Source organism: Callithrix jacchus, chromosome 14 (genome assembly GCF_049354715.1).
Source record: "Callithrix jacchus isolate 240 chromosome 14, calJac240_pri, whole genome shotgun sequence".
NCBI classification, from domain to species: Eukaryota; Metazoa; Chordata; class Mammalia; order Primates; family Cebidae; genus Callithrix; species Callithrix jacchus.
In genome coordinates this window covers 76635204-76662537 of record NC_133515.1, presented here as the reverse complement: position 1 = coordinate 76662537, position 27334 = coordinate 76635204, and the positions used below count along the sequence as shown (strand labels likewise).

At 41.1% G+C, this 27334-nt stretch overlaps 1 protein-coding gene across 9 annotated transcripts in view; it reads right to left on the bottom strand.

Moving 5' to 3' along the window:
- ATL2 (atlastin GTPase 2) overlaps window positions 1–20956 on the bottom strand; it is a 73831-nt gene extending 52875 nt beyond the window's left edge. For 5 of the 9 annotated variants that reach the window (XR_004733664.3, XM_008980840.5, XM_002757845.6 and 2 more), the window contains exon 1: window positions 20809–20956. Coding sequence is in view for 4 of the 9 variants with exons in the window: in XM_008980840.5 (XP_008979088.1) it covers window positions 20809–20926 (118 nt within the window). In the remaining 5 variants the exon portion in view is untranslated. Of the gene's footprint in view, window positions 1–19771; window positions 19881–20080; window positions 20426–20808 lie in introns of those variants that run through there. The other 4 variants (XM_054245031.2, XM_078349474.1, XM_017964400.4 and 1 more) reach the window with 2 other exon arrangements.
- Between the last annotated feature and the right edge of the window lie 6378 nt (window positions 20957–27334).

The following is a 27334-nucleotide window of genomic DNA, read 5'->3' as shown; positions in this document are numbered from 1 at the left end:
ACCCAAGAAATCCATAAAACTGAACCAAAGCAACCATTTTCTTTTCTTTTTGTTTCTGGGGAGGAGACAGAGTCTCACTTGGTCACCTAGGCTGGAGTGCAGTGGCATGATCTCAGCAGCTCACTGCAACCTCCGCCTCCCAGGTTCAAGAAAGTCTCCTGCCTTAGCCTCCTGAGTAGCTAGGATTACAAACATGTGCCACCTCGACAATTTTTGTATTTTTAGTAGAGATGTTGGCCAGACTGGTCACAAAAACAATCATTTTCTTAGATGCTCTATCTACATTCTACAAAATGCTTAAAAACTGAATAGGTAAGCTACCCAAGAAATAAGTTTTTAGCTCAAAAGATGGTGTGAGAAGTTTAGGAAGAAAATCGATTGGCACTGAAATTCAGTGGGAAGTAAGTGTTAAGGGCCATTACAGATGTACTGAAGAATTTTCCAGTAATATTACCTGGAAGTTAAGAAGGAATTACTATTTGAGATCATCAAGAAAACATAATTTTTCATAAGGTGAATGTATTACTTAAACTACAATGCCAAGAAAGCAAGCAATGCATGGTGTCAAAGCCAACTTAACTGAATTGTGAGAATCCCCTTCAAAGAAGCTCAGCAACAAAGCACTTTTAAAGAGGAAAAGCAAAAATCATTGAAGAAAAGTGCTTCTCCTCTAGCATTTAGTTTTAGAGCATCAACAAGGAAAATAATAACCAGGTAAAAATAATTTCGGAAGTCATTACAAGATCTTTGGAATAACTTAGACTTTTTATGGTTGCTAAAGCAAAACCTCTTAAAAAAAAAGAGAGAGAGAGAATATCCTGACTTGCCAGCCTTATTTTGCTCTTCAAAGAAGAGTTTTAGTTGGGCACTGTAGCTCACACCTGTAATCCCAGCACTTTGGGAGGCTGAGGTGGGCAGATCACCTGAGGTCAGGAGTTCAAGACCAGCCTGGCCAACAAGGTGAAATCCTGTCTCTACTAAAAATACAAAAAATAGCTAGGTGTAGTGGTGGGTGCCTGGAATCCCAGCTACTCCAGAGGCTGAGGCAGGAGAATCGCTTGAACCCGGGAGGCAGAGTTTGCAGTGATCCGAGACCACCCCACTGCACTCAAGCCCAAGAGAAAAAGCGACACTCCGTCTCAAAAAAAAAAAAAAAAAAAAAAAAGACAAAAACAAAAAAACCTTCAGAAGAGCCTCCTCTAAGAAGCCTCAAGTAATTAATTTGGCAGTCTGGTTACTGGAGAAAAATTCCTTGAAAAGCTCTATTAGTATTAAACACGTAATCATTATTAAATAACCATATATGTATATTAGATATCCAATATTTGTTCTTCATAAATGATTACAACATTTTTCCAACTTTCATTTATTTTCAAGATCAAATATGACATGGAATGAAAACAGGTTTCCTAAAAGAACTCCAATTACAAATAATGTATTTATATGACTAACAATCTGACTTAAGACTGCTACCCAAAAACCAATTAAATAGTAAGGTCTTGTTAGAATCCCCTTCAAAGAAGCTCAGCAACAAAGCACTTCCATAAATGGAAGGCATTCCCTAGAAACGGGGACTTCAAAAAGGCAGCAAGGCACAATGACTACGGTCCATGGTGAAAAGCTGATGGGGTATATTATTACAAACAGATCAACTCCGAACTCCCCTGAATCAATCTTAACACAACTAAGGGATAAATCACACATGTGGCTCAAGCATATGACACCCCTATAATGTACTGGTGGGAAAATTTTTTTAAATATAACTCTGATCAAGCTTTTAGATGTAATTACAAGAAAAGAAATGCAGAAGCAGAAGAACATGTTAAAACAACCCCACAGAGATGGAGTCAGAAAAATCCAGAACATAGAAAATTCCACTGGACAAAAAAAAAAAAAAAAACCTGGATAATTACGAAAGCAGAAGGGAGAAAAAGAACCTATAGAAAAGAAACTTAAAAGACTTATCAACAAAATGCAGCATTTGGGCTGTGTTAATGTAAATCAATTATTTAAAAAATTTGGGTGAGGCACAGTGGCTCACAAATGGAATCCCAGCACTTAAGTGTGTATGTATATCTATATACATATATATATACACCTATATACATACACACCCCATATTGGGGAGGAAAAGCATTTTCCAAGACCTACAAGGTTTTAGGCATTAATAGAATATACATACACACTCTACGTACAGGGTGTATAGTATGTACGTATAGGTATACATTAATAGAATATACATACACCACACGTCTCTGCCCAGATGGCTTCACTGGTGAATTCTACCAAACATTTAAGGAAGAAATGACACCAATTAGTGAGATAACATCACATACCCACCAGAATAACTAAAGCTTTCAAGAGCACCATTCATTCCCCATAACCTATTCTCCAGAAATTCACTTCCAAACACGCACCAATGAAGCGGACCTAGGTACAGATCTTTGTACACTGTACACTGGTACAAGCCAGTGCTATTATTATTATACCTTATCTTGCCTCTAATAGACCTCTAATAGCCAAGAGAAGGTCTCTCAAATATTCTAGGACTGCTTCTCGACGTTTTTTCTACTTTCAAGGATTTTTATGATTAGGAGGGACAGGAAGGTGCCATGAAGGAAGAAAAAAGTTTTCAAGACATATGAAACAATGCCAAGTGATTCTAAAATTCTGTGTCTACCTCACCATTCCCGGTAACCTACTCTCCAGAGGTACAGTTCCAAATACACACCAATTACTGCCTCTTAAAATCTGAAAGCAAGAACCCCTCCCTAATAAACTCAGTATCAATCAACTGACTGACTAAATGAAGGTTCTCACTCTTTAGTAGGGAAAACAAAAAAGAATCAGCTTTAAAAAATCAAATCCATTAAACACCCTACCAAAAAAAAAAAAAAAAAAAAAAAAAAGAACACCTCTCGGCCCAGATGGCTTCACTGGTGAATTCTTCCAAACATTTAAGAAAAATGACACCAATTAGTGAGACACCATTAATATTCACCAGAATAACTAAAACTTACAAGACCAAATTGTATTACATACATACAATGGACTACTACTCTGAAATGAAAAGAAATTACTAATATGTAAATACACAAGTAAATCTAAAAAGGATTATGATAAATAAAAGACAAAATACATAATGTATGATTCCATTTAAAATAAATTCTAAAAAAAAAGCAAATTACACTGACAGAAAGCAGATGAGTGATTGTGGGGAGCTGAGGGTTAAAGGAAGAGAACTGACTACTGAGGTAACTTTTTGACGTAATGAAAATGTTCTATATAATCACTGCAGTGGTGGTTACAAACTACATATTTGTCAACAAACTGCACCCTGAAATCAGCAAATTTTATGTAAATTATATCTCAGCAAGGCAGATTTTTAAAAATCAGATCCAAACTCTTCCCTCTTAGTACTTTAAATTTATTAAACAGAAAGAAGCAATAGAACCAATTAATCATTTTACAAAACAAAAACGTTTTAGTTAGTATTGTCCCCTTCAAAGATGATGGCCTACAAAGGTTATACCTATGTGATGAGAAACTAAGCTATCCACTGATTCTGACACTGCTCAATTTGAATTTAAAATATTTTCTCATGACCTGATATAGGAACTTGAATATAGTTTTGAGTGTTTCCAATGGTGACAAACTCACTCCTTTCTGGATGAATTCCTATGAATATAGTACCTAATCATGCCAAGATATTTTAGTTAAAAAATAAAAAGTTACTATGAAGTTACAAATATTTATTTTCTTAAAGAACTCTAGAGATTCTTTTTTTATATATTGAAGAGGAAAAGCATTTTCCAAGACCTACAAGGTTTTAGGCATTAATAGAATATACATACACACCCTAGAATATATATCACGACAAGACACATGAGAACATTTAAGTTTAGTACATATGCTTAAAAATTAGCCTCAATACTTAAAAATTAAAACCAATATATCACTTCCACCAGTTTTATAGATTATGCATACCAACCTGCTCATTTTAAAAATAAGAAAAACATACAATTAAACCACTGTTTGGGGGGAAAATCAAGACCAGGTCTTCTTTAGTGTTATTTCCCCTACAGCAGTGCTTGTCAAGCTTACCATGAATGCACATCACCTGAGTATCTCGTTAAAATACATATTCTGGGCTGGCACGGTGGCTTGCTTACACCTGTAATCCCAGCACTTAGGGAGGCTGAGGTGGGAAGATCCCCTAAGGTCGTGAGTTGGAGACCAGCCTGACCAACATGGAGAAACACCGTCTCTACTAAAAATACAAAATTAGCCGGGTATGGTGGCGTATGTCTGTAGTCCCAACTACTCGAGAGGCTGAGGGAAGAATCACTTGAACCTGGAAGGCGGTGGCTGCAGTGAGCCAAAATCACATCATTGCACTCCAACCTGGGCAACAAGAGCGAAACTCCACCTCAAAAATAATACATAAAAATAAAGTAAAATGGCTGGGTGCCATTTAATTCTGGCTGGGTAGAGTGGCTCCGGCGTGTAATCCCAGCACTTTGGGAGGCCGAGGCGGGCAGATCACCTGACAGAGACCTGTCTCTATTAAAAATACAAAATTAGTCGAGCATGGTGGCACATGCCTGTAATCCCAGCTACTCGGAAGGCTGAGGCAGGAGAATCACTTGAACCCGGGAGGCAGAGGTTGCAGTGAGCCGAGGTATTGCCACTGTACTCCAGCCTGGGCAACAAGAGCAAAATTCTTGACTAAAAATAAAAACATTAAAGCATATTCTGATTCAATAAAACTGGGGTTGAGTTTCAAACTGCATTACTAAATCCAAGATGATGCCAACATTGCTGGTCCTCAGGACATATGGCTAACAAGGGTCACTCTATTTCACAGGTGTTTAGGATGTAAGTGCCATTCATTTAATTTTATCTCATGTAGTTTCTAACCATGTTAAAATAAAATTTTCAAGGAAGGAAAAAGTTTTCAACCCAAACAATAATGCTGTATTTTTCCTGAGAGACTGCTGGTACTCTAATACAACTAACCACTGCAGTGTTGCTATCAATAGTTTGATATACCAAAGTTCAAAAAAGTCAAGGTACATAAAACCATCTCTACTTAAAAAAAAAAGCTATGGAAATCATATAGAGCTAGGATTGAAAACTATTAGGTAGTTTAGCTCTATTAAATGATTATTAGTCTAGCTCACCCATCACCTGGGTGAGCTTTTATGGCAGTGCTGGGCCTCGCCCACAAGACTGAGGCAGCCTGGGATACAAGTATTACAGGTACTGACAAAAACTTCAATAAATTTTTTTTGAAGAAAAAAAAGCAGCTATTAGCCAAACCGATACTACAAGAAAATATTTTAACTTATAATCTGGTCCTATAAAATACTAAGAACTTATAAAGTCAAATTTCTCTTATACAAAGTTAGTAAAATGCGAATTACAAAAATAAAAACTTTGAAGACTCCAGAAAAGGACCTGTTAACAATGTCGGTTATCAAATACTTTCTCCCATTAGCCTTGCCCCTTTCTTGCCAACAACAAAAGACCATCCTAAAACAGACTTTTAAAAATGCTTTAAAGAGGCAAGGCGCAGTAGCTCACGCCTGGAATCCCAGCACTTTGGGAGGCCAAGCTGGGCGGATCACCTGAGGTAAGGAGTTCGAGACCAACCTGGCCAACATGGTGAAAACTGTCTCCACTTAAAATACAAAAATTAGCCAGCATGGTGGCACATGCCTGTAATTCCAGCTACTTTGGAGGCTGAGGCAGGAGAATTGCTTGAACCCAGGAGCCGGGGAGGCAGGGATGCAGTGAGCCAAGATCACACCACTGCACTCCAGCCTGGGCAACAGAGGCAGATTCCGTCCAAAACAAAATGCTTTAAGGAGTACATGCCTATAATCCCAGCACTTTGGGAGGCCGAGGCAGGCAGATCACCTGAGATCAGGAGTTCGAGACCAGCGCCGCCAATATGGAGAAACCACATCTCTACTAAAAATACAAAAATTAACCAAATATGGTGGCATATGCCTATAATCCCAGCTACTCGGGAGGCAGAGACTGTGGTGAGCCAAAGGTCGTGCCACTGCACTCCAGCCTGGGCAACAGAGCGAGACTCCATTTTGGGAGGTAAAAAAGAGCATATAATGGTTTTCATCTCCTTCCTTCATTACCATCAAATCAGGAAACAAAGAGTTGTTTTTCCTATAAGATTTACATATTATTTTCCACTTGAAATATACCCCGTTTCCATAGTAACTACCACTGGTGTCACAGAATTTTTGCTGTTCCCACTTAAAGAACACTAAGGCATAAAAATGCTTTTATGCATTTATTAAAACAGATGAAGAAAAGTATAAAACTGTTTATAAATGTATAATTCAAAGTATTTTTCCCAAAGTTTATCATCAAATATTAACCAGTTCTTAGAAGCACACACTTTAATATAAGCGTACTTAAAAAAAAATACCAGGCCAGGCGCAGTGGCTCATGCCTATAATCCCAGCACTTCAGGAGGCTGAGGGGGGCAGATCACAAGGTCAGGAGATCAAGACCAGTCTGACCAACATGGTGAAACCCCGTCTCTACTAAAAATACAAAAATTAGCTAGGTGTGGTGGCATACTCCTGTAGTCTCAGCTACTTGGGAGGCTGAGGCAGAAGAATCACATGAACCTGGGAGGCAGAGGTTGCAGGGAGCCAAGATCATGCCACTGCACTCCAGCCTGGGCAACTGAGTGAAACGCCATCTCAAAAAGAAAACAAAAAATACTCAAGTTGGCTGGGCACGGTGGCTCACGTCTATAATCCTAGTATTTTGGGAGGCCGAGGCAGGTGGATCACTTGAGATCAGGAGTTTGAGAGTAGCCTGGCCAATATGGTGAGACCCTGTCTCTACCACAAACACAAAAAAAATCAGCCAGGCATAGTGGCAGATGCCTGTAATCCCATCTACTCAGGAGGCTGAAACAGGAGAATTGCTTGGAACCAGGAGGCCGAGGTTGCAGTGAGCCACGATCATGCCACTGCACTCCAGCCTGAGCAACAAAGGCTCCGTCTCAAAAAAAAAAAAAAACAACTAAAGTTAATTTAAATTTGGCATTTTTAAATGAGGTTACAATTTATGAAGTCAACTTTGTTAGCTAGTCAGGAGATTCTAGAATAAACAATGGCTCAAGGGATTTTTTTTTTTTTTAAGATTTGAGGTGTTGTTTTGAAATGGGCTCTTGCTCTGATGCCCAGGCTGGAGAAAAGTGGCACAATCACAGCTTCCTGCAGCTTTGACCCAAGGGCTCAAGTGATTCTCCCACCTCAGCTTCCTGAGTAGCTGAGACCACAGGCATGCACTACCAGAGTCAGCTAATTTTTTGTAGAGACCAGGTCTCACTATGTTGCCCAGGCTGGTCTCAAACTCCTAGACTCAAGGGATCCTCCTACCTCAGCCTCCCCATAGTGCTGGGATTCCAGGCATGGAACACTACACCCCACCTTGGGGAACTCTATAATCAACAAGACAGAAATTCAGTCATTCTATTCAGGTTCTGCAAGTCCTCGAATTAAGGCTCTTCATTTTCTTCTACAAAGAAGTCTTGAAGAAAATCTCACCTCAAGTCAAGACCAAAGAAAAGGGTCTTGGACTGGCTCTTAAGTATTTTTTGCAGGGGAGATGAGGGAGAACGTACTTTTGTTATGTGGACCAGATTTTTAAAGAATGACAGTACACAATATTGAAACTTTCTTACTTTACTATTTTTCAGGTAAGTTGTTTATATCCTAGAGAAATTCCTGCATTCACCAAAGTATCGCTTGCAACTACAAAAAAATTTTTTGGAACAACCTAAATACCCTGGATAAAAAAAATATAAGTCAGAGAATTGAAATTAATGCATAAGATCTAAATATTTATATACGGATAAGCTTCTACACCAATGTGGAATGAAAAATTAAATCAAGCTACAAAAGTATATAGTCTGAACCATTTACCATAACTTTTTAAACACAAGATACTATATGTTATTTATGAAATATACAAATGTTGTAGAACTATTTAAAACCAGAAAGTATATGCCACTTTCAGGACAGGTATGTATCTATAAAGAAAGGGGAGAAAAGTTATTGGGAGAACCATTCAACTGCACAGTAACATTTTATTTCTTTTAAAAAGGATTCAAAACCAATATGGCAAACATTACGTATTAGATTAATGCAATGGGTACTTGGGCATCTATTATATCCTTCTCTGTCATTTTTTAAGTTTGAAATAAATTAATATTATTTTTAACGAAACATTTTAATGTGCCTCAAAATGTACTTCCACAGACAGGGAAGAGAACTTACATTTACTGAAATGACTCAATGAAATAATCCTCTCAACAACCCAGTAACTTAGCTATTAGCCCCATTTCTCATTTTTAAAGAATGAGAGTAAACAATATTGAAACTTTCTTACTTTACTATTTTTTAGGTAAGTTGTTTATATCCTAGAGAAATTCACAATTATGAGAGAGGAAATAAATGTGGAAATTCAAAGAAGTTTTTTAAAAAATTCTTTAAGATTCTACAGCTAAAAGGTACTGCATGCATCAAGATTTCTATCTTTTAAGCCCATGCTGTTTCACTGGAAACTGCTTTTCAATATTATAGAATAATTCTTAAACAGATCAATCATTGTTCCCCAGTAATACAGCCCAAGAAAGTAAAGAGACTCACATCAGTCTATATAAAGATGCTTATCATTTAAAATAAATCCCTAATATTAGCTCATCGATTCTTACGAGTAAAAAAATTACAAGCACAGAATAAGAGTGTGTTTAAAGGGCTTGTTTTTGCTTGGGAAAGGTGGATTCACTAACATCTGATATTTGAGATTTCTAGCTCCCTTATGTTCCAGATTAAACTGAATTTTTGGGGAAAAACTAGAGTAACCAAAATAATCACAATTACAAATACACATAACCCTTCCTTACCATATCACAGGGAAAAAAAAACGCTTACTAAAGAATAATCAACACATTTGTAATTTATTTATCATGGGCCTATGACTGCGTTATACTGTCAGTATTTAATGAGCCACAGCCACACTGTAAAACAGTGAATCTCATACACATTAGAGTTTAAGAACCATCTGGGTGGCTCACGCCTATAATCCCAGCTCTTTGGGAGCCAAGGTGAGTGGATCACGAGGTCAGGAGTTCAAGGCCAGCCTGCCCAACATGGTGAAATACCGTCCCTAGTAAAAATACCAAAAAATTAGCTAGGCTTGGTGGTGGGCGCCTGTAATCCCAGCTACTTAGGAGGCTGAGGCAGAGAACTGCTTGAACCCAGGAGGTGGCGGATGCAGTGAGCTGAGATTGTGCCACTGCACTCCAGCCTGGGTGACAGAGCGAGACGCTGTCTCAAAAAAAAAAAAACCACCTGGGTAACTGGCTAAGAATACAGATTCTTAGACCCCCACCTCCAGAGTCTGATTCTGCTGATCCATGGAGTCCAGATATCTACATTTTTTTTTTCTTTTTTTTGAGATGGAGTTTCGCTTGTTACCCAGGCTGGAGTGCAATGGCGCGATCTCGGCTCACTGCAACCTCCGCCTCCTGAGTTCAGGCAATTCTCCGGCCTCAGCCTCCTGAGTAGCCGGGATTACAGGCACGCGCCACCATGCCCAGCTAATTTTTTGTATTTTTAGTAGAGACGGGGTTTCACCATGTTGACCGGGATGGTCTAGATCTCTTGACCTCGTGATCCACCCGCCTCGGCCTCCCAAAGTGCTGGGATTACAGGTTTGAGCCACCGCGCCCGGCCCCAGAAATCTACATTTTTAACAAGCACCTCACTAACCAGCGCCATGGCAATTCTGACACAAGGGGTGAAAATCTAGAATTAGAGATGCATACATCTTTATTCTTTCAATAAACAGTCACTGAACACATACAACACAGTTCTGAGAACTACAGATTCAGTAGTAAACAAAACTAACAACAACAAAAATCCTGCCCTTAAGAGCTTACATTCTAAAGACAGAGCAACAGAAAACAGAAATGACGTCAGCTTGTGTTAAGAGCTACAGAGAAAAGTAAAAGCCAAGGGAAATGGAAGCAGGAGTTGTCATTTTATAACAGAATAGTCAGAGATAACTTCTCCTACAAGAAGACACATTAGAGCAAAGAATTGAAAGAAGTGGACATCTGGGGGAAGAGAGGAAAACAATATTAGCAACTTTCCCATCCCTCAAAACAATTTACTGTATGAAATAATTTTAGGTGTTGTAGCTTTTACTAAAGAAGAGTGAAAAACACAGAGTGCCTACTATGTGCCTATTATCTCTTTAAACCTCAAAATCACTTTGTGAGGTACTATGAGTTTTCTTGTTTTCATAAAGGAGGACACTGAAGCTCAGATAAACCAATCTGCAAGGATACACATTTTATAAGTAATCAACTCAGGATGCACAACCAGGTCTTTGTAACTGTCAAAATGCATCATCTTCCAACTAAGCCAAACTGTATCTTTATTATCAAATGAGCATGTTTGCTGAATAAACTCAGATCTGAATTCTTTTTTTTTTGGAGACGGAGTTTCGCTCGTTACCCAGGCTGGAGTGCAATGGCGCGATCTCGGCTCACTGCAACCTCCGACTCCTGGGTTCAGGCAATTCTCCTGCCTCAGCCTCCTGAGTAACTGGGACTACAGGCACACGCCACCATGCCCAGCTAATTTTTTGTATTTTTAGTAGAGACGGGGTTTCACCGTGTTGACCAGGATGGTCTCGATCTCTTGACCTCGTGATCCACCCGCCTCGGCCTCCCAAAATGCTGGGATTACAGGCTTGAGCCACCGCGCCCGGCCAGATCTGAATTCTTATGAGCATGTTTGTTGAATAAACTCAGATCTGAATTCTTATGCGCACTTCTTTCTAGAAACCTGAAAGTTACCAAAAATACAAGTTGTTAATTAAAAAGGTGGGAAGGAAGGATTATTTCTCATCTTTATAACAAATCTTGGCATACAGCTATTTTTCCAAAAATTTTCTAGTTAGTACTTATTTACATAGTCAGCAAATTCTTTACACAGTCTCCCAATACTTGGGGAACAATTTTTTCTTCACAAACTTTCTAGAAGGACAAGTTTTAAACTGCATACCTTTAAAATATAAGATGCAGGCCAGGCACGGTGGCTCACGCCTGTAATCCCAGCACTTTGGGAGGCCAAGGTGGGCAGATCACAAGGTCAGGAGTTCGAGACCAGCCTGGCCAACATGGTGAAACCCCGTTTCCACTAATAATACAAAAAATTAGCCAGGCGTTGTGACATGCTCCTGTAATCCCAGCTACTCAGGAGGCCGAGGCAGGAGAATCGCTTGAACCCAGGAGGCAGAGGTTGCAGTTAGCTGAGATCGCACCACTGCACCCCAGCTTGGGCAACAAGAGCGAAACTCCATCTCAAATTAATTAATTAATTTATTTATTTATTTAATATAAAATGCAATGAAAGTATATTTTCCCATCTTTGGCAAGATATGTATATATGTTTAAATATAAGTAAATGTGCAACTCACTGTTTCCTATTTGCTGACTCCAACAATTCTCAGTATACCTACTATCCAATGTGTCATGAATTACTGAGGAAGGCATCCCACCCTACCTACTTCATACTGTTAACCAGAGAGCAAGGCGCTATGCTAGACAGAGAAGTACAATTCAATAGTAACAGTCCTTATGCTTAACGGTTCTAACACAAACAAATATAAAAGGATGCTGTAATTTAAAGGAAAGGTCATTTGAGCAAAAAAGCAGCCCTTTTTGGATTATCCAAACTAGGGTTATCAATAAAGACATTCTGGAGATGGCTGTATCTCTTAAACCCTGAGGATGAGATTAAGGCTGACTTTAAAACTATAGTCTGAGAATGCTGGACATCATCCCTGAAGATTACCACCGACAATTTTGAAGTACAGGAGAGATAGAATCAAGTTGTGTTGGAGAGATAAACTCAAAGTGATGATGAGTAAGAAGTGTAATGAGCAAATCATATATAAGGGAATCTCAAGAGCCTGGATATAAAGTGAGAAGCCCAAAGTCAATAGGTGACAGTAAAAATGGAAGAGCTAGTTCTTAAACATTCTTTAGCCTACGGCCACAGATAACGCTACATTATTCCACATTTGTTATAAGGGACATTCACTTTTCTTATATGCCTTATAAAGCAACACTGTACTACATTCCTATTTCTGGAAGTGTTTTTAGTACAATGACTCCAAGATCTCCAAGATTTTGTAATACAGGGATCAAGAATTCATCAAAAACAGAGAAGGTTTCCTTGACTCAGGCATACAGCTTACGTATTCTCTTTTAGGCCCCAAAAAAATAACTTTGTAAAAGTTGTAAAATATCAAGCCCATAAGCCTGGCGCAGGTGCTCACCCCTATAATCCCAGCACTTTGGAAGCTGAGGCAGGGGGATCACTATGTCAGGAGTTCAAAACCAGCCTGACCAAATTACTGAAACCCTGTCTCTACTAAAAATACAAAACATTAGCCAGGTATGGTGGCACATGCCTGTAATCCCAGCCACTCAGAAGGCTGAGGCAAGAGAATCACTTGAACCAGGTAGGCAAGGTTGCAGTGAATCGAGATTGCACCACTGCACTCCAGCCTGGGTGACACAGCAAGACTTGTCATTAAAAAAAAAAAATCAAGCCCATAAAAGAGCTACGAAATTTGGGATATCCAGTTGGCAAGAGAATCATATACACATACATACACACACACACACACACACACACACACACTCTCTCTCTCTCTCTCTCTCTCTCTCTCTCTCTCAAACTCAGAATATTTAAATTTAGAATAGATATTTAAATTTAGAATATTTAGATCAAATAGGGCCATCATGACAAATTTTAAAAGCTTTATGCCAATACTCTGGAAATTAGACACTAAGTTCCATTGTGCCAAATCTCTCTACCTCAGATGACTGATATAGCAGCACTTTAAAAAAAAAAAAGAAGGCAAGGCGCAGTGGTTCACGCCTGTAATCCCAGCACTTTGGGAGGCCAAGGCGGGGTGGATCACCTGAGGTCAGGAGTTCAAGACCAGCCTTGCCAACATGGTGAAACCCTGTCTCTACTAAAAACACAAAAAAATTAGCTGGGAGTGGTGGCGTGTGCCTAAAATGCCAGTCACTCTGGAGGCTGAGGCAGAAGAATGGCTTGAATCTGGGAGGCTGAGGTTGCAGTGAGCTGAGATCATGCCACTGCACTCCAGCCTGCGCAACAAGAGGAAAACTCTGTCTCAAAAAAAAAAAGAGAGAGAGAGAAGTATCCACTCAAATTCCAGACTTGGCTCAATACAGACAAAATTCCTACTACAACAGCAGCTGTGAAAAGAAGGGAATGGTGCCAAAAAGAGACAAATAAACACTCTTCCAACTAGATAAAATGTGACTAATTTGAAAAAAACAAAGATAAAGTCAGAGCTTTGCACTTTACCCTCCTTTTGTCCTCTCTCTCTAGTTTGGCAATTTGAGGGTACATGTCAGGATTACTTGTGGTAAATAAATACACATGCTCAAAAACAGGGGGAAGAAAGGAGACAGCAGCCGTTTTTAAGTCACACTTTGAGATCCTCAATTTTTCCAGGAATTATCCAGTTATTTAAACCAAGTCTTTGCTTTATTTGGCTAGAGAAAAATAGCCCCATTCCTTTTTTTATTAAACATGCTATAATATCATTTGGTCTTTCAGTTGCCTCTATCCAATTGCTTTTAAGCATTTTTTAAGCATCTCTTTTAGATTGAACATTCTTAGAAATCAGGGTCAAATGCTTAAATTATCTCATAAAAAAGGTTACCAAAATATCACCTATCTTTTTATCTTCAAACTAGTGGCACAGCCTATACTTTGCTAATATCTACTCATTCTTCAAAGTGTGACAAAGCTTCCTTCTTCTATGTTCCTCAACAACTCTCTAGCACACGGCAATTTCTACTTGAGAACATATAAGCTTAATGATAAACTTAACTCACAAATATGCATAAAGTATGATCTATTCGAAAGCTTACAACAAGCATCTGTCTATGCTATTTTATGCAGGTATTCACTACAAGCAGCTCAAAAGCCCTTTTATAAGGTAGCTAAACCGTATGCCAACTAAAAATATCAAGGGAAAAAAGCTAATTCTTTGTCTAAGTATGGTCCTCTATTTGCCTGTCTTACTCCCACCTCTACTCCTAAAAGAAAACTAATCCCAGCCCCTTCATGTCCTACCCTCAAAACAAGAGATGATAACTTTGTGCACTCAGTGCACACTAAATGCTTTAAGACATCTTTATTACTATTATGTTTTTAAGAGACAGAGTCTCACTATGTCTCCCAGGCTCATCTCCATCCTGCAGCCTCAGCCTCCCAAAGTGCTGGGATCAGACGCATAAGACACCGCATATAGCCAAGATGTTATCTATTAATCTTAAAACTTTTCAGGTAGGTTTTTTACTTCAGGAAACTAAACTTTGTTTGTAGAGATCTGAATCCAGCTCCTAAAGCGTGCTTTTCTTCCATCACTCTACTACACACTGAAATAGATGCCCACTCTCTGACAATAAAGAGAGATAGGAATAAACAATCAACATATCACTAACAATTTAAAACAACTTTTTTTTTTTTGAGACGGAGTCTCACTCTATCACCTAGGCCAGAGTGCAATGGCGTGATCTCAGCTCACTGCAACCTCTGCCTCCTGGATTCAAGTGATTGTCCTTGCCTCAGCCACCCGAGTAGCTGGGACTACAGGCGTATGCCACCACACCCTGCTAATTTTTTGTACTTTTAGTAGAGATGAGGTTTCACCTTGTTAGCAGGAAGGTTTCAATCTCCTGACCTTGTGATCCGCCTGCCTCAGCCTCCCAAAGTGCTGGGATTACAGGCGTGAGCCACCATGCCCGGCCAAAACAACTTTTTAAAAGTACTCCAATAGCTGCCGGGCACAGTGGCTGACGCCTGTAATCCCAGCAGTTTGGAAGGCTGAGGCAGACAGATCGCCTGAGGTTGGGAGTTCGAGACCAGTCTGACCAACATGGAGAAACCCTGTCTCTACTAAAAATACAAAGCATTAGCTGGGTGCCTATAATCCCAGCTACTCAGGAGGCTGAGCCAGGAGAATTGCTTGAACCTGGGAGGCAGAGGTTGGAATGAGCCGAGACAGCCATTTCACCCCAGCCTGGGTGACAAGGTGAGACTCCATCTTAAAAAAAAAAGACTGTAAGTTTGCTAGGGTAGATATTAACCACCAGGAAGGAAAAAAAAAGTTACAGAAAAACATTACAGACCCAGGCCAGGTGCAGTGGCTCATGCCTATAATCCCAGACCTTTGCGAGGCCAAAGCAGGTGGATCATCTGAGGTCAGGAGTTCAAGACCAGCCTGGCTAATATGGTGAAACCCCATCTCTACTGAAAACACAAATATTAGCTGGGCATGGTGGCACACACCTGTAGTCACAACTACTCAAAAGGCTGAGGCAAGAGAATTGCTCGAACCCACAAGGTAGAGATTGCAGTGAGCCAAGATCACGCCACTGCACTCCAGCCTGGGCAAAAGAGCAAGACTCTTGTCTCAAAAATAAATAAAAACATTATAAAAAGTAAAAATAAAAATTTTAAAAAAAAAACATTATGGACCTAGTTTTAAAATCCAAGTCTCCATTCTAAATCCACTCCAAAAGTCATGTGGAGTTTACAGAACTCAAGTTAAAATGTTAAAGATGGATGTAGTTCTAATTGCTGTCCATGACCCTATTGTAAAGGCTTAAATGAAGGGGAAAATAAGGTTTGTATGAGACTCAATGTTAGTGTGGTTTCAAGTTAATTGGGGTTTTTTTTTTTTGGCAATCCTGTGCATAATAGACCCAAGTTAGATTTTGCAGATTTCCTGTTTGAAAAGCCAATGCACTATACAGTCAAGTTAGCCATCCATATCTGTGAGTTCTACGTCCATGAATTCAACCAACGAAGAATAGAAACAAATTTTAATTGCATCTGTACTGAACACATTTCTTCTTGTCATCATTCCCTAAACATACAGTATAACAATGATTTACATTGTATTAGGTATTATAATCTAGAGATTAAAGTGTATGGGAGGATACACATAGGTTATATGCAAATACTACACCATGTTACACACCAGGGACTGGAGCACCCTTGCTTTCTGTCATCAGAGGGAGGTCCTGGAACTAACCTCCCATGGATGCCAAGGGACAACTGTACTTGGAAGCTGCCATAACCTTAAAATACAAAATTAACTCATATGAAATCCTGTAATTGAAATAATTCCAGAACTACTTTGCCACAGGATTATCTAAAATGCACGTTTATTAAAATGAAGACAGCTAAGAAGCATGAATACATAATCACATCTTATGTTAAAAACTGAACAAACACCTTCCAAGTTGCCTATTTTGAAAATCATTTTTTAGTTCAAAGTCTGTTTTTAGTTCAAAGTTTATTTATTCTTAAATAACCACCCATCGTAGTAATAACTACCTTCAACAGAATACTTGGCAGTGGGTTAAGCACTTTTAACACATTTGATACTTACAATAAGCCTATCATGAACATATTATCAGCATTTTACAGATAAAGTTTAAAACTTGTCTACCACCCTTGGCCAAACTAAATCTCTGTCCACATTACGGGAAAAAATCGTAACTTTTTATTTCAAATATACACATTATATATAATAGCATAATAACACAAGTAGCCACACTGGTACACGCTTACATACATGTTACTGTGTCTTAAGACTGTTTTACAAACTATAAAGTACGACAAAACACTTGCACCCTATCATCTGTTTCCCATGACAGCCTCTTACAGGATTATCAGCATGACTAAACATGAGGGCTCAAGGTTCAGATAGCTTAAGTAAAATCACTCATTTGATTCCTCGTCCTTTTTCTACTACATTATCTTCCCTATGACTAAAGAAGCATTGCCACCACAATCAGAGCATCTTTGCAATAAAGATAAAATGTACTAGAGGCCCTAGAAAAGTTATTTTTCACCAGTAACATACTTCTTCAACAAGTTATTAGAGTTACTGGTCAACAGGATATCCAGCCAGCCACTAAGTGGTTGTCTGGGTGCCAATCATAAAGTTGTATGAACAAGAGTTACATGAATAACTTTTATTAAGCTAGTAGCTTAGCAAAGGAATCCCCTAGATTCTACTTGTACGGGTCAGAAGACCAAATCCAGAGTAAGTCAAAAGTACATATTATCTTCTTGGGAAAATAGAGGATGCTAGTCTTGGATGACTTAAAAGTTGTTTCTAGTAACTATCATCAGACCATATACCACACAGCCATTTGTCTCAGAGTAGGTAGTGAAGGTGGCTACTTAAACACACATATTTTCACGAAACTGTATCCAAGCTTAGCAATATGTGTATACAACCCAAGCATACAAAGATATGTTTACCATAACTTGGAAAATCATTTGTAAAAGTTATTTCGGTTTTGCCCTTCTGAAGACTTCATGCTTCTCTATGTCCATAACTAACAGAATTGTTCTACTTCCTTTACTAATTGTTCGACTTAAATATCTTCCAAGTATTATCCTATTGCCATCATACTTTCAGGTTGGTATTTTCTTCCTGCTATACATTTTTAAAGCCATAGAGAAAGCCCTCAAGTGTTCTGTATCATGTGTGGTGTGAAGAATTAAAGGACAGAAAAAAAACCTACTAATGAATTCACTGTGGGATCAAGTTCAGTTATTCTATGTTCACATCTCCGTCCCTTAAAGTAAATAACACCCAAATTTTCTAGAAAGTAAACAGTACACCTGGACTTTGAAAACCCAAAATGTCTACAAAATCAGAATACCATTTTACACTTCGGTGGGTACAGTGGCTCACACCTGTAATCCCAGCACTTTGGGAGGCTGAGGCAGAAGGATCACAACCTCAAGGGATCGAGACCATCCTGGCCAACATGGTGAAACCCCTTCTTTACTAAAAATACAAAAATTAGCGGGGCATGGTGGCACACACTAAGGAAGCTAAGGCGAAAATCACTGGAAACTGGAAGGCGGAGGTTTCAGTGAGTGGAGATCACGCCACTGCACATCCAGCCTGGTGACAGAGCGAGACTCCATCTCCAAAAAAAAAGAAGAAAGAAAGAAAAGAAAAAGGCTACTTCCCTGCACCTATCTGGAGAAAATCCTTGTTCTGTAAAGCTGTAAACCACCATTACCAAAAAAAGTTTAACTTCTACTCCTATCCCTTAGGTTTCTGGCTCTTAACTTTAAGAGCCTGCCAAACAGCTTTGCTTACAATTTTGTGTGTCAAACAGGTCTTCCAAATGAACATAAACAATTTTTTAAGACATATTGCTATAAAGTCCCAAAATTTTAAAAATATATGTTGAACTCCAGCATCATCAGACTAGTTAATCAGTCTCTTGGTACTCTTTGCTGCTGCCTAATACCAATTGTGGAAAAAGCATAATTTTGGAAAAGGTCTAACAATTTCAAGAAAGTTACTTATACTTGTGAATATTCCCAAACTTGAAAGTCACAATACAGCCACAAAAAAACGAATCCTGAAATACACCTATGTGTACTTGACTTAAGGCCATAACCTGATTTTCACTCATGGTTTCTTTTCCCTATAATATCTTTACTGTAAAACAGCTCCTTCTCCCTAATTTCCAAGAATTTCAAAACATTTTACCAAATAGATTCAATTATATCTACAGAATCCTATCAATTTATTTGCTTTCTAAAGATCCAACATTCCTAAAAAGAATAAACACAAAGCAACTTCCTAACACTAAACTACTGAAGTGACACTTGACTCACCCCAACTTGGTTTCTGAAGTTTATTTCTCCAGGAAGCAGAGGGAGACAAAGAGTTTCTACACAGTCAAAAATAGATGAGTCCCTGTTCATTCACAGCCTGTTTCTTCTTATTTTAAACACGAATTCTACCAAGTTCATTTAGTTTTTAATTCATTAAAGAGTGACTCGGAGCAAATTAGCAGGTACAGGAGCTGTTTTAGGCAATCATTTGCTAGGAATTATTCCTGTCTCATCCAAAGGAAAAAAAAAAGGACAAAAACGTATAAGTAGCAGACAAAAGCATTTATTAAATAATAAATGGTGGGCCCTATTTTAACAAGTCTGAAGAGTATCATCTCTTCTCAAGGTACCACAGCACAAAAACGACGTTCATAACCAAAACTAAAGTATAAATTTGTTTCTTCTAATAAGGTAAATACACAGAATATTTTGAAACTGTATCTAAAACGCTTAACTCAAAAAAAAGAAAGAAAGTAAAGAACACACACTTCCTCCCCTAGGGTCCAACAAAAAGATCGAAATTAATCCATCCGCATTCCAAAGCAACTAATTACTTGAGAACTCCAACCAGCAGAGATGTAAGGTGAAGCCTCTCTTCTTTGATAATGTTTTATTCTACAGAGTTCTACCACTGTACAAACAGTTCTGTCAAGTGTTTTGGTTGGCACACAATAATAAAATAAGCTTTATTTCCTTTTCTTTTTCTCTTAGCAAAACTCCAGTCTGTCATCACCTCTGGCATGTGCCAAGGACTACCAGGAATGATGAAGTATATTTCAAATAAACTTTCCGATTAAAGTGAGTCCTGTGGTTAATAATACCAAAATGTTTTACCTCTTATCCAGCAAAACCTTTACAGACTGTAAAAAAATAAATCTTAAGACACGAACTCGTATTTACTGTATTTAATAATAAACTCTTAACTTGGCCGTACTTACCAAACCGTAGGCTTTTACTATTTATAAGCCTTTGAAAAAACTTTATGCCTTCCTTAAGTACCATCCAAATTTTCAACCAAAATTTCATGCGATCAATTTGCACCACAGTAAGAGATCAAATGCTAAACTTCTATAAATAGGGGTGCTATGAGTGAGAGGGATACACAACACTGCGCTGCCAACGCAACTGCGTCTTCGAGGGGGCAGGGGCACTCCTCGTACACGTACAGTAAGAGCTCACATTCAGCAAAACCAGGGAGGCAAGGATCAGATGACTTCACACCACAGACACTTTCAGAGTGATCAGACCTTACTACCGTCCAAGTGACTCGTAAACGGCTCATAACCCCAGTTTGACACGAAAATCTGGACTTGCACTTTAGCCACGCGCAACCCGCGCGAATGGGTTCGGGGCCGAGGAGCCCCGAAACGCGAGCCCAGGGCAGAACCCTGGCCTGAGAACTGCGGTTCCCTCCAGGAACGGTGTCTAAGGAGCTTTCGGACCCGGCAACAAGGTGTCCGCTGCCCGCGCGACCTCGTCCTCCGCGGGGCCCATCGCGCCCCGGCCATCCATTCCTCCTTGTCCGCGCGAGGGACCGAGGGCAGGGAGCGCTCGCCAGCTAGCGGGTCGCCCCGCCGCATCCGGAGATCGCCGGGCGGAGCGGCGCCGCAGCCGACCTCCCCGCGCTCCGGGCAAGCAGCCACGGCTCAAGGCCGCCCCCTCAGGTCGGGGTGGACGCGGCGGCAGCCACGCGGCGGGCTGGCGGGCAGGGGGCCGGGCCGGGCGCAGACGCGCGCGCCGCTGGTTCTCCAGCAGCTGCGGGAACCGGGGCCGGTGGGCCGCCCTTTCAGGCCGCGCGCTGCGGGAGCACGGGGCGCGGCTGAGGCTAGGCCCGGCGGGCAGGCGCGGCGACAAGAGGAGACCAGAGACAGCCGCGGACTCCGACCCCGCCGCCTGCGGCGGGTGCCCGCGAGCCAGAGCAGCGAGCGTCTTCTCCCTACCAGGGTCCCGCGGCCTCTGCCCCGCTGGCCCGTACCTAGGGAGGTCGTGGACGAGACGTGGTTAACCGCGGCGCTTGGTTCGCTGGTCCGCCGCCGGCGCCGCAACCCTTGGTGCGGCTGCTGCCCTCGCGCTGCCTCGTCCCCCTCCGCCATCTTGTACCGATTTAAAATTAACTCCCCACTGACGTCAAACGCCGCCGCCGCTTTATCAACCTCCCGGGAGCTGGCGGGGCCGCCGGCGGGTCCTAGCGCCGCCCTCACACGTATATCCTCTCCCTCCCTCCGCCCACGCCCCGCCCAGCGCTCGCTCGCTCCGCCCACGCCCTGCCCGCCTGCAGTTCCTTCTCCCCCGCCCCAAGCTTCTGGGCGGACTGGGGCAGGGGTGTCCCCGCCGCCGCCGTCTCACACCCCCACCTCCCTGAGCTCAGCACCACACCCCCTTAGCGCTGTGCCAGGCTGAGCAAACGCCGAAGGGATCTCCAGAGAACTAAGTCCCTCCCTCCCGATTTGCTTTACATTTCTAATCATTGATTGGTGCGTCCTGCACGTGAGGTGGCTTTCGCACCCCTTCTCTTTCCTCGCCCCCTCCTCATCACAGCCATTCCCCTCCTCTCTCCCCACCCACCCCACAATCTGTTACCAGTGCCCAGCTTTTCCTCTTGATCTTTTCTCTCCTATGCCAAGTCCCTACTGTGAATTCCCCTCCCCCTGCCATCCTAAGATTTGTTTGCATTCTCTCCCCATCTACTTATAAGACCTTCCCCCATCTTCTCAACTGTGTATACCCTGTGCTCCTAGCACCTTGCAGAGGCAAGCCAGAAAGCACTCTAATTGGAAAATGAATCGTGGCAGATTCTTTACTAACTGTGATGAACCTTCTTCTGGGGATCCAGTGACATCCAGAAGAAAGTTCAGGTCACTTTTTAAAATACAAATCAGCCTGTGGAGGCGTCTGTGAAACGTGATCCCCATTGGATTTTTACCATACCGCGCCAGCTGCATTAGAAATTCCTCTTCTTCAGTAAAAACAGATGTCCGGGTGTACAAACCCCTGTTTTGTCCAGGTCTTCTCATAAGTCTAAAATTCACAGACTGCACGATCTCTAGAAGAGCACGGGTGTTACTGAAGCTTTCAAAATACCATTCTAGACCTGGCGCGGTGGCTCACGCCTGTAATCCCAGCACTTTGGGAGGCCGAGGCAGGCGGATTGCCTGAGGTCAGGAGTTCGAGACCAGCCTGACCAACATGGAGAAACCCTGTCTCTACTAAAACTGCAAAATTAGCCGGGCATGGTGGCGCATTCCCCATAATCCCAGCTACTCGGGAGACTGAGGCAGGAGAATCGCTTGAATCCGGAAGGCAGAGGTTGCAGTGAGGCAAGATCATGCCACTGCACTCCAGCCTGGACAACAAGAGTGAAACTCCGTCCCCACACACACACACCCCGCCAAAAAAATACCATTCTGGAGGGATTTTTGTTGAACTATTTGAGGGTTGTTTGTTTCTTCGTTTTTCTGTCTTTGAGGAAAGGGGTTTAGAGCTCCTTCTGGACTTTCTGACTCCCTGTATCCTGGTTCAATGTCCCTAGGGCAGCCTAACCAGCTACATGCTTGCTAATGGATTTCCTTTCGTAATTTCCGTATGCAACACCTATTTAATATTGTCCATGATCTACTTTATGCCAAGTATCATCTTAGACATCAGAGAAAATGGAAAAAAAATGAGGTTTTTTGCCTTCAAAGACTAAACTTCCATTTAGAATTAACAGTGAAGTTAGCACTGACAGTCCGCCATTAGGGACCCCTGGAGAGAGAAGGTGATTCCCAAGGCTGCATCACTGGCCAAGTGGCCTCCTAACTGGTGTCCTTTCTGCTGTTAGACACAGTTTATCTCATACACCACTGCTACTACCATGCCCTGGATAGACCCACAGCTCCTGACTCCAAGGAGGGTAGAAAAGCCAAATGCGAGCACAACGAAGACAGTGAGTGCACATTGGTCCCACAATTGCCCCAAATCCATATGCTTAAAAAACCTTCCTCCATTTTCCCCAGTCAGCAGTTCCTCTTCAAGTTCTTACACATGAAACTTCAGTGTTGCTCCAGACCTCTCCGTCTTCCCTTCCCTCTTCTCCCAGCGAGTCCCATGTAAAGTCAGTTCTGACTTGTAAATCTCTCTCCAGCTTATCTTAGCCCCTATTTTGTCCATCTCCTTAGCCCCTATTTGAGTCAGGCCCTCCCTTTCTCCCACTAGACTTATTGTAACAACTTCCTACTGTTCTTCCTTCTCCTGTGGGTTCTCCACACTGACACCAGCTGGAGTTTTCTTTTTCTTTTTTCTTTTTTTTTTTTTGAGATGGAGTCTTGCCCTGTTGCCCAGACTGGAGTGCAATGGTGCGATCTTGGCTCACTGCAACCTCCGACTCCCAGGTTTAGGCAATTCTCCTGCCTTAGCCTCCTGAGTAGCTAGGACTACAGGCACATGCCACCACACCCAGATAATTTTTGTATTTTTAGTAGAGACAGGGTTTCACCATATTAGCCAGGATGGCCTCGATCTCTTGACCTCGTGATCTGCCGCCTCGGCCTCCCAAAGTGCTGGGATTACAGGCGTGAGCCACTGCACCCAGCAGTCTTCTTTTTCTTTTTGGAGTTTTCTTAGATGCAAATCTGATCATGTTGATTTCTCTGCTCAGGATGAAGTCTGAACTCTTTAGTATACTTGATAAGGCCTTTCATAATTTAGGCTTTGTCTATATATTGAGCCTCATTTTTCACCACTCAGCCATTCATTCCTTCACTCTTTCATTTAACAAATGAGTCTTGACTCTGTTGTGAGTGCGGAAGACCCAAGTAGTGAACAACACCAACAAAATGGGTTTCTGTGGTTTTTGTTTCTTTCCACACCCTACACAGACCTCTCCGCCACAATAGAGTGAGCTCCAGGAGCTCAAAGATCTGCCTTGCCCAGGGTATACCGCCAGAACCCAGATCAGGCCTGTGACATAGCAGAGCCTCAATAAATACCTGTGGAATGAATGAGTGAGTAAATAAATAAATGAATGAAGAGTTTACAGTTCTACCACTGATTCACTTAATGCTCCTAAACCTCTAGGTCTTTGTTTTTTATAACCATGGGATTCTTAGTGGATCAAATCAAATAATGTACAAGGAGTATTTTCTTGTATGTAAATAGCTACCATTTATGGAACATTTGCTGTTCCAGACACTGTTCAAAGACCTTTATGTATGTTAAGTCATTTAATCCTTACAACAATCCTAAGAGGTAAGTGCTAATACTATTTTCATCATAGAGATGGAGTTGCAGGCACTGAGAGGTAAAATAACCTGCCTAAGTGGCAGAATTGGCATTTGAAGATAGAGCTTATGCTCATTCCCACTGTGATATTATTCAGCTTATAGACTATAAGTTTCTAGAAGGCAGATTCATAGTTTATCTGTAGCAGGTACTCCGGGGTTCTGCCTTCAGTTAATGTAAACTGTATCAAAAGCTATTTCTGCCAAATAAGCAACTTAAAAAAGTTTTTTAATCCTATGAGAAAAAAAAATGGGCAAAAGACATCCACACAGGCAAAAGACATCAGGCACATGGCTCATGCCTATTATCCCAGCACATTGAGAAGCCAAGACAGGAGGATTGCTTGAGGCCAGAAGTTTGAGGCTGCAGTGAGCCATGATCCTGCCACTGCACTCCAGCCTGATGGAGACAGCAAGATGTTGGCTCTAAAAAAAAAAAAAAATTAAAATATATCTACAGACAATTCACAAAATAGTATTCTAGAAATGGACATTAAACATATGAAAAAATGTTCATTTTCACTCAAAAAGAAATGAGAAATGCACTGAGACACCATTTCTCACCCATCAGGTTGGCAAGCTTTTCTTTTTCATTGGAGTTTTGCTCTTTTTGCCCAGGCTGGAGTGCAAACAGCATGATCTTGGCTCACTGCAACTTCTGCCACCCAGGTTCAAGTGCTTCTCCTGCCTCAGCCTCCCAAGTAGCTGTGACTGCAGGTGCCCGTTACCACACCCAGCTGATTTTGTATTTTTAGTAGAAACAACATTTCACCATGTTGGCCAGCCTAGTCTCAGACTCCTGACCTCAGGTGCTCAGCCCACCTCGGCCTCGCAAAGTGCTGGGATTACAGATGTGAGCCATGATGCCTGGCCTGAAAAGCACTTTTTAAGTTTATGATTACATGCTGTCAGCAAGGGTCTGGAGGAAACAGGTACTCTCATACATTGCTAGTGAGAATACAAAATGGTATAAACTTTATGGAAAGGAATTTGACAATATCCAACAAACCTCATTTGCTTTTACACTTCAACCCACTAGTCTCACTTCTGGGCATGTACTCTGAAGAGGCACCTTCAACAATACAGAATAATACATTTGCACAAGGTTATTCATTGCAGCATTATTTGCAGTTGCAAAATATTAGAAGCTATCTAAATGTCCAGGCCTAGGTGATTGGTTAAATAAACTATAATAAATACTTACAGTGAAGCAAAACTATAATAAATACTCACAGTGAAGCACTGTGCAGCTGTTAAAAAAAAAAGAGAGAGAAAGGGCTGGGTGCAGTGGCTTACACCTGTAATTCCAGCACTTTGGGAGGCCGAGGCGGGTGGATCACGAGGTCAGGAATTCGAGACCAGCCTCACCAACGTGGTGAAACCCCATCTCTACTAAAAATACAAAAATTAGCCAGGGGCGGTGGCATATGCCTGTAATCCCAGCTACTCAGGAAGCTGAGGTGGAAGAATGGCTTGAGCCCAGGAAGTAGAGGTTGCAGTGAGCGGAAATCGCGCCACTGCACTCCAGCCTGGGCAACAGAGGGACACTTCGTCTCAAAAAAAAAAAAGAAAGAGGGAAGGCAAGATGAACCCTATAGAATGAACTAAATTGGAAGCATTGATACAGACTCAAGATTTCTAAAATATGTATATGTTTGTGTGTGCAAGTGTATACATGCATGTAAGTGTATATTCATACATATAGATGTATATTTGCGTATGTCCTTGTGATAAATGATTTACTTTGTCAAGACACTTTCTATTTTATCATTGGCCTGAAAAACATAGTATTTGAAAAAGAAGAAGACAAAGAAGAGCAAAAAATCTTTACAAGGATTGTTCTACAAATATTTATTCACTGTCATTTACTCACTAAATAACATTTGCTGAGGCACATAGAAAAAAGAAACCATTTACAAACAGCACAGTGTAAGCCATTTGCCAAATTAAGGTTGATACAGTCAACAACAATAAAAAGCTACCCAAATCCTTACCAACCTGTAGTGTTCACCTAAGCCAAATCACCCTCTATGCTTAGTGGAGGCACTCCTTTGGAAGATATTGAACATCCTACATGAAATATGTAATAAAAGACCTTATGGTTTCCCTCACTGTGCCTTCAGTTTTAAGGAATCCAATTCCATCTATTAATCTAGGCTGCTACCCTGTGTGTTCTGCATTTTGCTTTGCTTTTCTCTTTTCTTTTCTTTTTGTTTCTTTTCGTTTCTTTTCTTTTCGTTTCTTTTCTTTTCCTTCTCTGTGTTCTCCTCTTTTTGGGGTTCTGCCTATCTTGGCTCCCAAACCCACTCTCTCCCCTATCTGTGGTTACTATACCTGAATCAAGAGGAGTCAAATCCTTATTTTTTTAAAAAAAATGTTAACTCTGGGTGCACAGCTCAAAAAAAAAGCATTCATTAATTAATTAATTTTTAGCTGTCCAGAAAAAAGGCAGTGATTGCTAAGGAAAACTTTTCCCTGCCACTTCTCAGGAAGACATTCCTTCTTATAAGTCTATGAGAAAAGGAAAGCACAGGGTACTGAGAATATGAGAACTGACTAGAACCTGCCCTACATTGTATTAACCTTTGTGGAGATGGTGTAAGATAGAAGAAATGGGCCGGGCATGGTGGCTCATGCCCGCAATCCCAGCACTTTGGGAAGCCAAGATAGGTGGATCACTTAAGCTAAGGAGTTTGAGACCAACCTGGACAAAATAATGAGACCCTGCCTCACAAAAAGCACAAAAATTTTCCAGGCATGCAGGCATGCACTTGTAATCCCAGCTACTGAGGAGGCCAAGGTAGGAGGATTGGTTGAGCCTTGGGAGGTTGAGGCTACAGTGAGCCAAGATCACACCACTGCACTTCAGCCTGGATGACAAAAAAAAGAAGGAAAGTTCCTCCCTGTGAGAGGCACAGATTTAGATATCCATTTGTGGAAACCACTCTCTTGGCTGGGGTAACATCAGATGGATGGGGCAAGGTTAGAGCAGGGAAAGGCCAAGGACAAATATAAAGCAGTGACATCAGGAGAAGTGCTGGATATTGCTGAGGCTGAAATGAGATCATTGCACTCTGAGAATGAAAAAGCCTGTCTCTGTTGGGGGCCAACTGCATCTCTGCAGACCGTGTTATATTTTCAGTGATGTGTTTCCTGGAAGTTTTGTTTAAACTACACCATGCTTGCAAACTGTTGCTCTTGAAGCTGTGTAAGAATGGTTGACAGAAATGAAAAAGTTGTTTC